The following is a 17,126-nucleotide window of genomic DNA, read 5'->3' as shown; positions in this document are numbered from 1 at the left end:
ACGCGTCACGTATTAAGATATGCATAAATAAATGTAGAATTCAATCCAACAAAAACCTTGTTTTATTTTGGATATATTACCCAACAATTCAGTATGGAATTCTACCAACTGTCTGCAGTTACAATAGAGAAGATAAATTGTTTTTCTTGCAATTACTCACCTCCCAATTTGAGTTCCCCGCTAGCCTGCGCCGATCCGTGTGCGCCGCTCACCGCGCACTGATACATCCCGCGATCAGCCCTCTGAACCCCCACAATCCTGAGCTGATGCAGCCCAGAGCCGTGCGGCTCCATGACCCTCAGCCGAGCGGTGCCAGCCAACGCTGCTCCGTTATGCAACCAGCGCACGTGACCGGAAGGGCTTCCGCTGGTCGTGCAGTTGAACACGGCTGTGCTTCCCGTGTTGGCTACCTGGAAACAAACATATAAAAGGTATTTATTTATTTATCCTTTATTGAATGTAAAAACACGTCTTCCAAAAGAGTAAATATCCTTCAATATTGAAATTGAAAAGATCTCGAGGATTGTTTGGCCAACGTAACCTTTTACGTTCGCATTATAATCGGTTCAACACGATTCTTAGGGTTTCTCCTTTGTATTTATTTTATATCATGTTTGTATTTCCTTTTTACAATATTTTTTGTGCCAATGTCATACCGTAAAATTTTTACTTTGATGACCTGATGGTGACCGGTAGTCACGAATAAGTGTTTAAAAAATGGTATTACACAAAGTGAACGATGAATGATAAGGATAGTGTATTTTTTAATTGTTATTTTTTTGTTTAAAATAAATACATGTTTTACCTAATAATTTTATTTTTTATTCTGATTAAAAAAGTTATTTATGAACAACAAAATCTTATGAATCCAACAATTATGATAAGCAACATTATATAAATGTAAAATAATATAAAATCAAAATCTTGAAAACTGAATATATCTGGTAGTTTTTTTTTATGTTTGTAAAAGTTCTTTAATGTATTAAACCTCAAATGGAAAAAGGTTTTTTTTAAATGTTTGTTTTTTTAAAAACAAAAAAATGTAATTGATAGAAAATATAACGTCGTATTTTTTTAGTAAGTAAAAATATATTTTTACACACGAGATGTTATTTTGAATATTTATTTTTTAAACAAATAATTAAATCACAAATAAAAATAATGTTTAGATATTAATGTCACTTTTTAATTCAGTGTAAGCAAAGTCTCGTGATTATTGCCGTACTAAAAAATAGATATGCATTTCAATATGTATGTAAAAATATTCAAAAAATGCAAGCGCATTCAGTAAATTGATGTAAAGCAAGTATGTTTTTCATATCCACAAAACCTATTTTACTCCTGACGATCCCTTTGTGTTGCCTGACCTACCACCACCAGTTGGAAACCCTTGGCGCTCTACCAATATTTACAAACCAAAAGGTCGTATATTGTGGTCAAATTGATTTTCAGTATTTTAAACTAATTAATTAAAAATGTTTCTACATACACAGATAACAGAATCAGCAATAACTTTGTGATATATTTTATTTACATTTTAAACTGGTTTGACTTATACTCAAATTTAAACTTTTAACACTTTTTATATTAAGTTTATTAACCTATCATAATTTCCGCGAAACAGTTACATTTTTATAAGAAAATAGGGTGTTTTTAATGTTGCAGAAAACGTTTCCTTTAAAAAAAAATTAAAAGTTTTTCTAAGCCTGCCTCCGTGGTGTAGTGGTTTATCCGTGCTGGAGGTCCTGGGTTCAATTTCCAGGGGGGGGGGGGTGAAAATAAATATGATTGATTTTACAATCTAAAATTTATTTAATAGTACCCTAGACTGATCCCTGAAGACCAGGAGTGATCTCCTCATCTTCATGTAAATAATGATAGAGATAATTTTAAATCACTTCTATGCAGTGCGTTATGCTCCACTGGGTTTGGATAAGGGTTAAAAATAAAGTATCTATAGAAGAACAATTAAAGTATATTTTATCTGAAAAAATTAATTATACGAAAGATGTTCGTCGAATAAAGCGTATACAGATGGTATCTAAAATGTAAATATGGGATAAGTGACTTAATCTCAGTCCCTTTAAGCCTATTGTTAAATAGCCAGTGTCAGAGTGAGCACCAAACCCAGTGTACATTTTGGATCGTAGCCAAATGACGTCATCACCACAACTGTTCTACACGTAATCACCACTGCAGCTATAAATTCTACCAAATTATTCCACGCCAGCGGTATAACAGATACGGCTGCACAGATTCTATATTATAAGCTCTTTTGCCTTTTTAAACTGCCATTAACGCATAATGGCACAATTTACACTGCGCCCGTTCGTGTTTATCTCTTTTTGTTACACACTTGCAGATAAAAGGGATGCAGGAACATATTTTCAATTTGAATATCTATTTGACTCTCAAACGTATTGTGCTACATGCTAATAACCTCATGTATAGGCCTGTTAGGGGATGGTATTCACACAAAGGAAATTTGACTGTAAGCACATAGTTTTATGTGTGTGAAAAATTATTTGATTCGCAAACAAGTGACCCAGAAATGAAATGAAATTTTCATTAATCGATTCGGCAATCACTTTGTGGTAAAATCTTTCCATTTTTTATTTAATAAGTCTACACTTTGATTGTTTTTTGTTATTTTTTTAATATATAGATTTAAGATTAATACAGTGGTCCCCAACATTTTTATCGGTCAATGTTTGTTAATTTTACCTAAGCCCATTGAGAAGGGGATGTTAATTGTTTACGTGAATGTTTATGTCAAATGATTTGATTTAATAATTTCAATTTTTTCTTTGAACCCTTATCCGCATTCGATGGTGCATAGGGCAATGCATCGTATAGATGCAGTGTTCTCTTGATCGTTAACACATGAAGGAAAGGTGATCAGCCAGGTACCAGTCCAGGGTAATATTGAATAAATATTACAGTAATAAAATGACTTGTATTTTTTTGAACCCCCTCTGAAAATCGAACCGAAATCAAATTGTGTCGGGTTGTGGTCCCGTGGTTAGTATCGCGCTCTCTTGAGTCAAAGTTTCTAGGTTCGAGAAAACCTGGGACCTCCAGTATGGTAGCCGAGCGTTCTGACCGTTACACCACGGAGGCGGAATTTCAGTTTAATTATATTTAAACATTCCTTCAAAATATAATTCATTGACATTTTTTTAATGATTTGACATTTGAATTTACAAGAAGAACCAACGAGTGGGATCCATCTGGCGGTAATAGGAGACAATAACAACGGGAGTGTAGTGAAGTAATTTTGATTTTAAAGTTTTAAAGTAGGGCCCGGGAGTTGAAGACCACTGATCAAATATGTCGACCGTATGATATAGTGATAGAGTGACCAGATCTTAATTTAGAGTAACAATAATTCTTGTACTATTCACTAATTCACTTATTGAAATGATTATTGAACATTCAGATACAATTTTATTTTGGGGACGGATTTTTTGTCATTGGTTGTTGTTATCGGATAAATTTTCTCTCTTTTGGTTCTAACTGAATTAACGAATGACTCATAAAGTGAAACGATAAATCGATACATCATATTATATTTCTTAACCGGATCATATACAGAATACAGATCCAATAATGCAAATCTTGAATACAGATTGAATACAGATCCAATAATGTCTATTTTACCACCGGAACTTTGCAACATTGATTAGTTTTTATTTAAATCATTTGTATTAAAAGCCCAAATATTAAAAGGTTGGTCAAAAAATAATCTTGTTTTCATTTAAAAGATGCATGGATATGTTTTGCATATCCACACATAACATAAATTAACTCTACAGCTGTCCGATGAGTGGAGTAAATAAAACTCATGTACATTTTGCATTCACTTCATTCAGCGCACAATAGAAGTGTCTTTTTTTTTAGATAAATAGCGAAAAAGGTCATAAAACTTGCTTTTGTATTACGATCGAAATGTTGTTTCGCTAAAACAAAATATGTTGACAATTTCTGTGAAGCTGTACTCATTAAAGTTGACATTATTTGCTTATTTTCTATTGCAAATATTTTTATTCATTTTATATTTGCCCAATAAAATGTAAATTTAAATTTATTTTATGTTTAACCTTTTTTAAGTGTAACAAATACACATTTTGACTTCTCAATATAGATGAAGAAGAATATAGGAGTCTTAGTATTTACAGTACCTATTTACACTTTATATACGTGTAACATTTAACATTCTGCCTATTGACAACCACACTACTCAAATTTGTACAAATCATTTATGATATGATTGATACGTCGCTTCATGTGCTAGTTTGCGTCAGTATCTATGATTGTGAATATATACATGTAAGCGGTCAGGTCGGAGTCGGTATAATCGGCGTTTATGCATAGGAAAGTAAATGAATACGGAAGAGGTGAAGACAGTTTGCAGTGATAGATTGGTGTGGTGTTCTATTCTCTCTTGCCTACCTCTTTAAGAAGCGGCCTGACGGTTAGATTAGTTAATTGTGTATATATATTTATGACACTTATGTTTAAATTTTACAAATATCTTTTTTTAGTTCTCACGTGAAACGCGATACGCTAATATAAAAGACACTTCTCGATATTCACGTTTATGTTTGAAAAACCACGTTCGAAACATTTTACTGAAAATCGTGATATAAAGAAAAAACGATAAAACGTTTTGATATTAAAATATCTATCACACCCCAGAGCGTGATCCCCGTGTTGTTTTCTCTACAAACTGAAGTTAATATCATTACCCTACACAAAAGCTTATAATTTACAACGTATTAAAAAGTGATAAAACTTTATTCTTCCGTCGTGATTTCAAAAATAAATTGCTAACTTTTAAAAGATAAGTTGTAAATAAAATTCATATAATTGATAAAATATTAAAAACTTAAAATAAAATTTAACAAGAGAAAAGTGATTATATGTATTTTAAATATATCTGAGTAATAAATACAAATTCATTATTAATATTTCTATTTGCTTTGTTAAAAAATATCATTGTATGAAAAATATCATGATTAAATCTTTAGAAAATATTTGAGTAATAAATACATGTTTTATATTACTATTTTCATTTCGTTAGAAAAACTTATCATTCATTTTAATCATTTTTGAATGTGATAAAGTATATTCTTTGTAGTGAATTTATTCTTGCTACTATATTGTACATAATAATGAATTCAGTAAACAGCAAATAAAAACTTATCAGAAAATGCTTAACTGTAAATAAACACCGGAATCCTGGTTCCAACACTAATGCATGAAAGTGAAGCATGGAGTTGGCTATAGAAGGACGAAAGTAGATTGGATGAAGATAATAAATGCGATCTCTCAGATGTATGTGCGGCAAAACGCTGATATGATGAATGTTGAAATGGTAAAATAAGGAAAGAATGCAAGGGTGAGATAATCATTTTCGATAAAATAAAGAAAGGTGTATTGAGATTGTTTGGACATGTGGAACAAAAAAGTTAAGGACAAACAGTAAAATAAATCAATGAGACAATGTAGTTGGTAATAGAAGCAGAGGGAAATTGAGGAAAACCTGGCATAATCGAGTATTTCAAAAACTTGCAATTCGTGAGGACAGAAGTCGGAATGGCGGGTATATATATTTGCAAATACAGAGAATGGTGTAGCATACTAGTCTCTCTGCCTGCCCCTGCGGAGAAGCGGCGTGATGGTTATATAGTTATTTTGTACGTTGTTCCCTTTTTAAGCACCTTATCTTGTATGAACATTATTTATTTAATAATTTAATTCTCAGTGTCATATAATATATGATTGCGTTAAAGTTTTTATTAAACATAGTTAGTTAGATTAATTAGAAAAAATCAACCTTCTTGAATTTCTCTAACTGAATGTAATTGATCAAATTTTTCTCATTCTTGTTTTATAAAAGGGTATTGCAACGAGCAACCCGCTTGACCCAGATGCTTTCTACGTCATTTAAGTAAAATAGACGAGCGAAAGCTCAAGTCAAAGCAACTGCTGCTAAACGCTGGTTAAGTGCAATTTTATTTCATGCTTCCGCGGGGGTAAACGCTACGGCAAAGGGAAATTTCACCCTTTGACTAATTTTCAGCCAAACGTTTCGTGTCGGGTGAAAGAGGAATTTTAAATTAAATATTGTGATAAACCTTCAGGTCTTACTTAAAGTTTTATGCAATAAAAGATAATTGAAATAAATTACACGTTTTCCATTTGAGCTTTATAATTTGACTGCATAATTTCTTTTGTTCGAGCGTCATTCTCGGTACTTGAAATTTGTTTACGATGTAATCAGTTCGTTCGTGGAGTATTCCTATTTTTGTATTGTTTGTATTGTTTATCAAATTTATTTTCAATGTACGAAATTTCAAATACAAAAACCCATACCATATTGGATTTATCACAAAGTAATCTTAAACCTAGTTTCAACAGATCTACATAAGCACAATACTAGTAATATTATACGTGAAGTAGAGTCAGACAAATTAATCGGATTCGGAATTGATTCCATTCAGTACATTGCTTACAAACAGATTAACAGTTTCCCCCCTAATCTCAAGAAGCCTATCTCTGATAAATTAAAATGAAAACAATATCTTTTTATTTTAAATAAGTAAATTTTGATAACAGGGGTTTGTTTCATGATATTGTTTAGCTTGTTTCATTATCTCTTCTTCCGATATTTAAATATTAACTAACCTACCAACCATCATGCCGCTTTCCCGTAGGAGTAAGCAGAAAAAATATAATTCAATACTTATCTGTCTTTACAAACAATCTTCTCATCTTCCACATTCGTGCATCTTCTCTTACGAACCCGCCGACTGACTCCTGACCTATACCAATTTAAAGAAATTTATATACCTGATTAAGACAAGTTTTCTACAGTCTTCCTCGGCTTCTTTTAATTTCAATTATATTCGCTCCATTAATTTACTATACTCTTTTTTTTAGTTATTCGATAATAAGTTGTAATAATATTATGGGGTTTGTATACTTGCAAATAAATGCGACTTTTTTCAATAACATCAAATTTACAACATTTTGAGTGTGTCCAAATACTTGTTCACAAAATCTGGATTATCTCCAATTACAGGAGTTATTTTCATATTATTTTTTAACATCTCATCAAAGATGAAGAAGAATATGGAAGTCTGGGCATTTACGGGGCTGACGACCGTCATCGGCTGGTTTAAGTGATCACTTTACACACGTGTAACTTTGTTACACGTGTGTAAAGTGATCACTTAAACCAGCCGATGACGGTCGTCAGCCCCGTAAATGCCCAGACTTCCATATTCTTCTTCATCTTTGATGAGATGTTAAAAAATAACATCAAATTTAATATTACAGTAGGGCAATAAGATTAAAAATATTTTGCTATTTATATTTATTTAATTACTACAAAAAAAAAGATTATGACCCAGATCGACAACAAGAAAAATAATGAAAGCAACAAAATCAATTATGCACCACTTTTAAAACATAATTGGTTTTATCAATTTATTTTTCCACTATGTATCCACTCATGACATTGCCTTCTCTCAGACTGTCATGTTAATCTGATATGTTAATACATTGATGCAAAATTAAAATTTCAACATATTATTTTTAGCAAATGAAGGAAATTGAAATAAATTTAAAATTATACAAACTAAAGCCGTGAGAATAGTTCTTAAAAAAAAAAGATAAAATAAAATAGAAAAAATGAGAGAAAAACTAAACTGGTTATCTATAAAATAATAAAAAAAACCCTTATCCACACTCCAATGGTGCATAGGGCACTGCGTCATATAAACGCAGTGTTATCTTGATCGTTTTTACACATGAAGGAAAGGTGATCAGCCCTCCGCTTCAGGTACCAGTCCAGGATAATATTGAAAAAATATGACAGTGAAAAAATCACTTCTATTTTTTTTACCCCCCTTGGGAATCGAACCCGGGACCTCCAGAACGGTAGCCGAGCGTGCTGACCATTACACTACGGAGGCGGACATCTATAAAAGAGACTTAAATTAACATGCTGATCTTTAAACATATTTTTTTTAACGATAAATTACCAAAATGTGTTAAGGATAAAATAGTTTAAAAAAAAATTGTCATGAAAATATTACTAGAAATAAGGATAAAACAAGACTGCCATTGTTGAAAAAAACTGAGTCGCAAAATTGTTTAATGTATAAGGGTTTGAAAATATATGATGAGATGCCTGAATGTATGAAGAATGAAAAGAGCCTGAAAGAATTTAAAAATGAATGTTTTGTTTTCTGTAAAGAGATGTAAATATATATATAAAGATGATGTAAAGTAAGTGTAAATAAAAGTTTATATTAGTTATTATGTAAATAAAATATAAAATTTACGGTTACCCATAAATGAAATTGGCTTAGGTAAAGTTTAAAATATGTAATTGCATTTCAGTGTAAGTAATCATTTATTTATTAAAGATACTGAGCTCGTTGTCTGTCTCAACTTTGTATTTAAAATCAAATTAAACGTAATGAAAGTTAGAGAACTTCTCGAACAAAGTCCAGTGGAACCAAACGTCTGTCAAGCAAGTTTGTCTGGCGCCAAACTTTGGTCTCGCAGATAAAGAGTTTTGTCAAGTTCGAACACTTTCGGTTAAAGCTCCAAGTCTCATGGGAAACAGTCGGTATACAGTACCGACTGTTGCAGTTAGAGAAACTTTTTAAAATGCATTATTAATTTGGGAAAAATATAATAATCTTTCGTTAACTTTTCAGGGAAAATATTTATTTTTATTTCTTTAGTTATTTATCAAACACTGGATTATTCAACCAACAGATGATGAACACCCTAGGCTGTATATCATTAATATTTTATATTATTCACAATCAGACGAATGTGCGGTAAAACATGTTTTTTATTAATGTTAATTACATTTTGTTAATTTGATGTAATGTCTATTATTGTTAATGTAACTATTTTTTTTATTATGTGCTTTTTTAAATGCAAAATTCCCGAACAAATAAAATAAATAAATAAAAACGATTTACGATAGATGTTCGAATGGTGAAAAAGGGAAAGAGTGCAAAGCTCAAATAAGTTTTATCAATAAAATTATGGAATGTGAGTTGAGATGAGTGAGGAAAGAGCGGTATAACAAATTTATGAAGCAAATGTAGTTTAAGAAAAAATAGCAAAAGAAAGACTGAGAAAAACCTGGTATGATCAGGTATATCACATACTTGAAAGCTGTCAGGTCACGGGTCGAAATGATCAGCGGGTATGTTTGATGAGATTCGTGAATGTGGAAGAGGCGAAGAATGTTTCCAGACAGAGTGATGTGGCGTTCTATTCTCTCTTAGTTATTTTAGTTAGTTAGTTAGTAAGTTCACTTATATAAATTTGTTGTCTGATAAATAATTAAAAAAAAACAAAATATGTTAATATTATATAATAAATAACGTTTGACATGTACATGTCTTCAACGCGCGCATTCATGACACTTTGTTTATATCGCTTGGTTTTGTTGTGTTTTATTATGTTACAGCTTTCTTATTTCTCATGTAATGAAATACGTATTATAAACGTGACACGCCATTGAAATCCTACTCTCAATTCTAGACCAATCGTCGCCTTAGAAGTTTTACTTAAAAAATAAATCAAGTTTTGTTAGTACGATTTCTGAAGATTGAAGCATAGACCTCTGAAATAAACAACAACCAGACTACTTTATTTTAATTTTTTTATATTTTTATTTTTGTACGTTTTTTCTCGTTACTTTATTATTTATAAATAAAAAACTCATTTTATTTTAATATTTACAAGTTGATTGAAGTACATACTTCTTTCAAAAATTAGATTTTTTTATTTGAGTTTTTGTTCTTCTTCTTCTTCTTCATCTTGTTGTAGGCCTTGTGGCCTGTTTTTAAGAGGGATTAACCTCCTGCGATGTCGATTCCCAGCTATCAACCCATCTTTTCGGTGGTCTGCCCGGGAAACGTCTACCATGGGGTTGACCGTACATTGCAATGTGGGGGAGTCTGGATGATTCAATTCTCCTCACATGCGCATACCATTGTCTCCTTCGCTGCCTTCCCTACCTAACAACATCTTCGATTTCGCATATTTCCCTGATCCTGTCGTTTCTTGTTCTATCTTATTCTACCTTATTTGAGTTCATTTACCAAAAATAACATTCAGGAGGTACGTCAAAAAATACTTCAGTTCACATTGTTTAGATTCAAGTGGTTTTCATACTTTGCAAGGTGGTCAAATTGCGGGATACTCATTATTGTATACATATATAGACATGGGTAATTTATTCGAAGGTAGACGCGAATAATTTATTGGCTAATTTGCATACGACGCATTTACCTATTATACATAAGCTTAACTGTAATGGAAGCTATGCACATAGTAATATATTATCCTATTCAAATAATTTGCTTACATTACAACGAACCTAAGAGCTTTTTAATAAAGTACGGGTATATTTTGTAACACTCTGCATACGTAAAATTTTGCTGATTTGCTTTTTGAAAAATATTGGATAGGATATAAAATATGTTCACCCACCCACACACACACACACACACACACACACACACACACACACACACACACACACACACACACACACACACACATATACAAATGAGTAAATAAATGACTAAATTAGTAAATAAGTTTCATATAATGAACGCTTTGTTTCATGTATAAGTTTTAAAATGTAAAAAAACTCCATTATTATAATTATTAAACCATATCCACTCCATAGGTGTAGCATATGGAGCGAACAAACTGTCTCCAGGCTTTTCTGTCGGCTGCCAGCTCCCTTGCATCCTCCCAATTCAGATCCACGTCCCGAAGTTCTGACGAGAACTGCCGACGAATTGTCAGCAGTGGTCGTCCTGAGTGACGTAAACCTGATGCCTTGTAAAAGAGGCAAGCTTGATTACGGCTTTCAGGAGGCATGCGGAGTATATGGCCAAGCCAATGAATCACTTTTTATTGACAACAGTTGTGACCATGATTTGCTGCGTCCTACGCCTTATCTCTTCATTCCTCTCACCGAATTCTCCGCAGATACCTATTCTCAAAGCTCAGTTCATGGCTGCTCTAGGCCCTTGTAAGGTGCCATATTTTACAGCCGTATAAGAGAACAGGAGCAATGCAGGCATTGTAAATGCGGCAGTTCGTCTTCATCGAGTATAAATCCGATCTCCAGACGGCCTTCATACTGTTAAATGCGGACCCTACGAGTCCTATGCAATTCGTGTACAAGGATTTAGAAACAGCCAAACGTCATGAATAAAATAACCGGTGAAATTATAATCACTTATTATAAGTTTAAATCTTGCATTCAAAATATTTTAGTTTATAATATCCCTCATTATATCAAAAGAACAACTCCTATACGTCAACATCCTCAGATAACAAACCACGAATTTAAGTAAGTTTTTGCATCCGTCTCTTGACTGCCTCCATAGTGTTGTTGTAAGCATATTTGGCTGCTATGCTGAAGATTCCGGGTTCAATTTTCAGAGAATGATAAAAATATATGTGATTTTTCAATGCAAATTTTATTTAATACATCGATTGACTGATCACCGTACCGTCATGTAATTAACTGTCAAATTAATTTTGCATCTATTTAATGTAGTGCCCTTTGCATCAATGGATGCGGAAAATAATCAGTTGTTTTACGATAAACAGTAAGCATTAAAATATTTTTATATGAATAATGCGGTATATCAATAAGTTAAATTTTATTAAGAAGTTAATAAAAACTACCTTAAAGTAATTTTATTTATTGATTCGGCATTAACTTTGTGGAATGACATGATTAATTTATTAAAATTAAACACTTGAATATACCACGTTAAGGAGTTTTATTTTTATTTACGACTAGTTTCGAAAACGACAGATGTTTTCATCTTCTGGTACAAATTAAAACTTAAATTTAATTTGTACCAGAAGATGAAAACATTTGTCGTTTTTGAAACTAGTCGTAAATAAAAATAAAACTCATTAAAGTGGTATATTCAAGTGTTTAATTTTATTAAATACCTTAAAGTTATTTAAAAATGAAATAATGAGATTTACTATCCTAAAATTTGGTATTTATTTTTATTATGAGGCGTCATGAATTCAATCAATGAAGTGGTTTTTATTGGATTTTGATAAATCGATCAAACACAAACAGTGAAGATGTATCACAAAGAAGCAATATCCGATGAAGTCGTCTGGAATATTGAAGGGAATATAAAATATTTATGGACGCCTCCGCGACTGACAGATAATAGAGAACTTTAAGACGTAGATTGATCAGTACATTAATAATTATTTTAGATATAGGATACAATGTTATATGACGTCATGTCTAAACTGATATTTATAATGAAATCGTTTAGTCATTAACAAATATGAAATAATATTACAATTCGTCGGTATATGTTATTGGCTAATTTAACATAGTTCAATTTTTGGAAGTTTTTTTTTTTAATAATATTGTTAATATTGTTTTAATAACGCAAATATTTAATAAAAAAATATTAAAATGGGGATGACAAACTAGTAATGGTAATATTCTCATAAATATTTCAACTACCAAAAACTTTTTTATACGAATGTTGCACCATGTATTTTTTAATACGTTTTTCAGCGACATATTATTATTATATATCACTGAATTTTATTGTTACTATATTAGTTCCCAATTCCTTTAAAAAAATAATCCCTAAGACATCAAAATGATCTGAGAATAACAAAACGCTACACCGAGCTATTATAGGAATCGAATGTTTTAATAGAGAATTTTAGAAGCTACAGATGCTTCTATACATATTAAAACAAATAAAACTCAAGTGGTAAAAAACAAATGTTTTCATTTACAATTTCCCCATGTCTTACCACAAAGCGAATGCCGAAACAATAAACGAAAATCATTCTCATAAAAATTCAATGGCTTACATTTTCTGCTTAGACACTCAACATATTTCTATGAAAAGAGGATTTGTTGAGTATATTTTTAAGGATTTTCAAGTATGGTAAATGATGATATTTTTGCGAAAACACTGTATTGTTTTAAATTTGAAAGAAAAATTGTTTCATGAAATATATTCTAGAACAATATTAAGCTTCCACTTTTTTTATATATAAAGCACCACTTAATTCAAAATATCCTTTTTGCTGATATCGTAATAATATAAAATATTTCCGTATTTCAAAAACATCATCAATATAGAAGGAAATTAAAAACAGAAGCCCCAATGAATATTAATATCCTCGAAGTGGAGCTACACAAGAATCAACATGCAAAAATTGGACTCCCACCACTTAACTACCCCTCCCCCGATTCAAGGGTGGCGGAGGATGTCTGAACAAGGTTCTACGGCAAACATGATGAGTTTGGAAAGCTTGCGTTGGTTAATTACGGCAAACATTACCCACTTGGTGCATGATGGATGATGGCAATGACAACACTCGACATGCATGCGCATGAAATGTGCAACTTTATATCCAGAGTAATCAAACCGTTGCAGTCAGTCCTATCTAACCTATTTCAAACAACATATATACAATATAACAAATGGGAATGAAAAATATATCAATTCATTATTTTGTATTTTTTTTTACCTTGTATACACTTACGGTGTTTGACAATGATGTGGAATGCATTGAAACGTGTTATAATAGATTATTAGAAATAGTAGTTTTTACCAAGTAAAAGTTAAATTAAAAATCGAAAGATATTACCACATTCCAAGTGATTTTTTTTTGTTTTTTCAGATATTGGATGAATCACTCTACGAATGATATATCAATATTATCTGTGTCTCAACTTGAGATTAAATTTCTATGTTTTTTTTCAGACATTTTCTTTTATAAAATAAAATGGTAGACATTTTTCAGACAATTTCTTTTGTAAAAAAATATTCGCTTGATCAAAACCTTGAATCTCACAAATTTATTCGCCGGATTCTTTAAAATTTCAACATTATGTTTCATTTGTATTCCATGTGTTGTCATATACCGTGCTAATTTTTTTAAAAGTAAAACTGTTTGACCGCAATGGCAGCACCATCAGTTAAACGTAACAGCAACAAGCGTAATAAGTAAACATTGCTCATGGTAACAGCGAAGATCTTGACAGCTGTTATAACTTAGCAATATTATTGTTTTTATAGGATTTTTGTTTCATACATTTTTAATATTTTCAAGACTTCACAAGCGTTGTGAAATAAAACATATTAGACATATCGCTCACTCCTTTCAACAACGTCATAAATCAAAAATTGACTATTTTCAGTTTTGCATGTTTTCGGAATACCCAGAAAATGTACTATATTCCAACAAAAGTGGCGTATTTTTAACTTAATATTTACCCGCTACAGGGCAGAAAGTGTTGTTTTTGCATTTTGAAGAAAAGGTACTGTTTAATTATTTTTTTAAATATACTTAATATTTTTCAAATTGAGAAAAATTCTTCAGGATTTATCTAAAAAGATCTGTTGCACAGTAAAAAGTTCAATAAGTGGCTTGATATTTATTTTTAATACATTGTATTATATTTTTCAACTTTAAAAACGTTCTCCTGAAAAATCAAGTTTTTTTTATTTATGACGTTCTTGAAAGGAGTGAGCGATGTGTGCTATATTTTCCATCCAACCAGACTGCTTCACAGCAATGAGTGGTAAAACAATAAAAAAATCATAAAAAAATTATAAAATGAAAAAATGTACTTATAACATATTCTTAACGGTTTTACAAGTCCTATTCAATGAATTTGAATTTCATTTAAATCAAATTCATGAATGGAAACGACGATTTGCATTAAAAACATTAACAAGTATTTGAATGGATGGCATTTATTAAATTACATTATTGATTTTCGAATTAAATTTATATCGGTCTGACGTTGGTATTACAAAGCCAAACAATATCTGATATAAAAAATAATAAAATCGGCACACAGAGATATAACCAGTAACCCGAATAATTGCATTCTCTTTGCCTCTGCAGCGAAATTTGCGTCGTAAAATATACACAGACCCACATAACAGCATTGGGTCGGTACCAATATCTGGTGTTATTGACTTCCTTTGACGTGTTTTCCATTGGTGTATGCCAATATTCGATTTGAGCTTTGATATCGCTTGATAGGGTGTTGAATCAAAGGCCCGGCCCGGTTGTGACAAAGTTAAGCATACTCGCCCAGCGATAACAAAACATATCAACAATGAAATTAAGAGAAAAATATTTTTAATTATAAAAAGGATTGTACTTATAAATTTTAAATTGATACTCAACATAGATGAAGAATAATATTGAAGTCCAGGCGTTTACAGGGCTGACGACTTTATACAGGCTGGTTTGAGTTATCACTTTAAACACTTTCACAATTATTCCAATGAATTATAATTAAACTCCTCAAACAAATATAGTTTTTTTTAAAATAAAAATTGATACGTATATCTTTAGTTTGGGTATTTACAGGGCTTAAGACCCATCAAAGGCTGCCTTTACTGAATAGTGGACCTTAATAATATTTATTACTTACTTATAACCCTTATCCGTACCCAATGGTGCAAAGGGCACTGCATCGAATTGATGCAGTGTTTTCTTGATCATTACTTACATGAAGGCAAGGTGATCACTCTTGCGCTTCAGGAACCAGTCCAGGGTAATTTTAAATAAATATTATAGTGTAAAATCACCAATAATTATTTTCACCCCCCCTGGGAATCGAGCCCGCGACCTTCAGCACGGTAGCTAAACACGCTGACCATTACACCACGGAGGTGGACATATTTATAACAGTAATGGATATATCAAAATAATTGACATTTTTCAAAGAAACAAAATAAAAAGCTTCTTTTTTAAATATTGTTGTCTCAATAAATATGAGGAACAATATGACCTTAGTAATATTTATCATAGTAATGGATATAATAAAAGAAACTATATTTTGCATAGAAAAGTTTTAGTAAAAATAAAATTTCAAGCTTTTTAAAAATTGATACAACATGAAAATCGTTTTTAACCGCTGTATGTTTCGTAACTGGTTTCGATATAATACAAACAGTTTGTTTTCTTCAGAGATGGATTGGTACTGTAAAATATTCTCGTAGCTATCCATTTTTAAGAAGACAAGGTGTTTGTTTTAACCGGGTGGGAAATACTCGTAATTACAAAAATATAATGGTTAAAAGCAAAGCTTTTCGAGAAATAAAAATACTTTGTATTCTGATCCACTCACATTTTTATTTTACCAACTAGTTTCGGCAACAACCTGTTGCCCTCTTCAGGGTTACATTTATAACAATATAAAGTTAAAAATGTAACCCTGAAGAGGGCAACAGGTTGTTGCCGAAACTAGTTGGTAAAATAAAAATGTGAGTGGATCAGAATACAAAGTATTTTTATTTCTCGAAATAATTTATCAAAATGATCCACAAAGTTAATGCTTTCAATATTCAAAAAAAAAAAAAAAAAGCAAAGCTTTTCTTTCATTTATTTTTAGAACGTTGTAAGGCTTTTATTTTATTTTATCATAAAGTTTATAAAAAAATGCAACATAACATTTATTGTAAACCTGATAAATTTTATCGTGGTATAAATCTTCTTGACATACAAAACTAGCGAATTTTACTCTTAGATATACATTTTTGGAATGAAATACTTGCGTCAGGTCAGCGGTTTTATGCATGAATACACAATTGTACACAAGACATTTTCGATAAAGCTGTATTAGCGTTTATAGATTATTGAAACGCAAATTGAATCAAGAAACATAGTAACGATAAAATGGTCTACGATTTATCTTCCCAGTTTTTAAGAACAAGTTAAAAGAGATTTTATGAAAACTCTAAAAAAATATGAAAATATTACATACTTATATGTTTATTAAGCAGTTTTTCATTGAAAAATAAGCCCTTAGTAAAACGTTCAAAATGTTTAACTTTTCTACATAAATACAATATTTATCGAATGAATTATGGTTATCTGCTTGCATTATTTATGAAAAAATATTTTTATTTTTTTACGGCTAATGCCTTTAACAATATTAACAAAAAATGCACAATAACAAAAAATAATACACTAATAAAAATCGTTATAAAAAGCTTTCCTCATCTCACCATAGAGGACTATTGTGAACTCGCGCA

At 31.1% G+C, this 17,126-nt stretch overlaps 1 protein-coding gene across 1 annotated transcript in view; it reads right to left on the bottom strand.

The window, feature by feature from the left end:
- Dscam3 (Down syndrome cell adhesion molecule 3) overlaps positions 1 to 17,126 on the bottom strand; it is a 269,026-nt gene that overhangs the window by 67,376 nt on the left and 184,524 nt on the right. Inside the window, exon 9 of the mRNA XM_088257902.1 lies at positions 161 to 410. Coding sequence (XP_088114028.1) covers positions 161 to 410 — 250 coding nt within the window. The remainder of the gene's footprint in view (positions 1 to 160; positions 411 to 17,126) is intronic.

Source organism: Brachycentrus maculatus, unplaced genomic scaffold, assembly GCF_059751285.1.
Source record: "Brachycentrus maculatus isolate JH-2025_06_01 unplaced genomic scaffold, ASM5975128v1 h1tg000089l, whole genome shotgun sequence".
NCBI classification, from domain to species: domain Eukaryota; kingdom Metazoa; phylum Arthropoda; class Insecta; order Trichoptera; family Brachycentridae; genus Brachycentrus; species Brachycentrus maculatus.
Note: the sequence above shows the minus strand (reverse complement) of the source record. Positions and strands in the feature narration are given on the sequence as shown.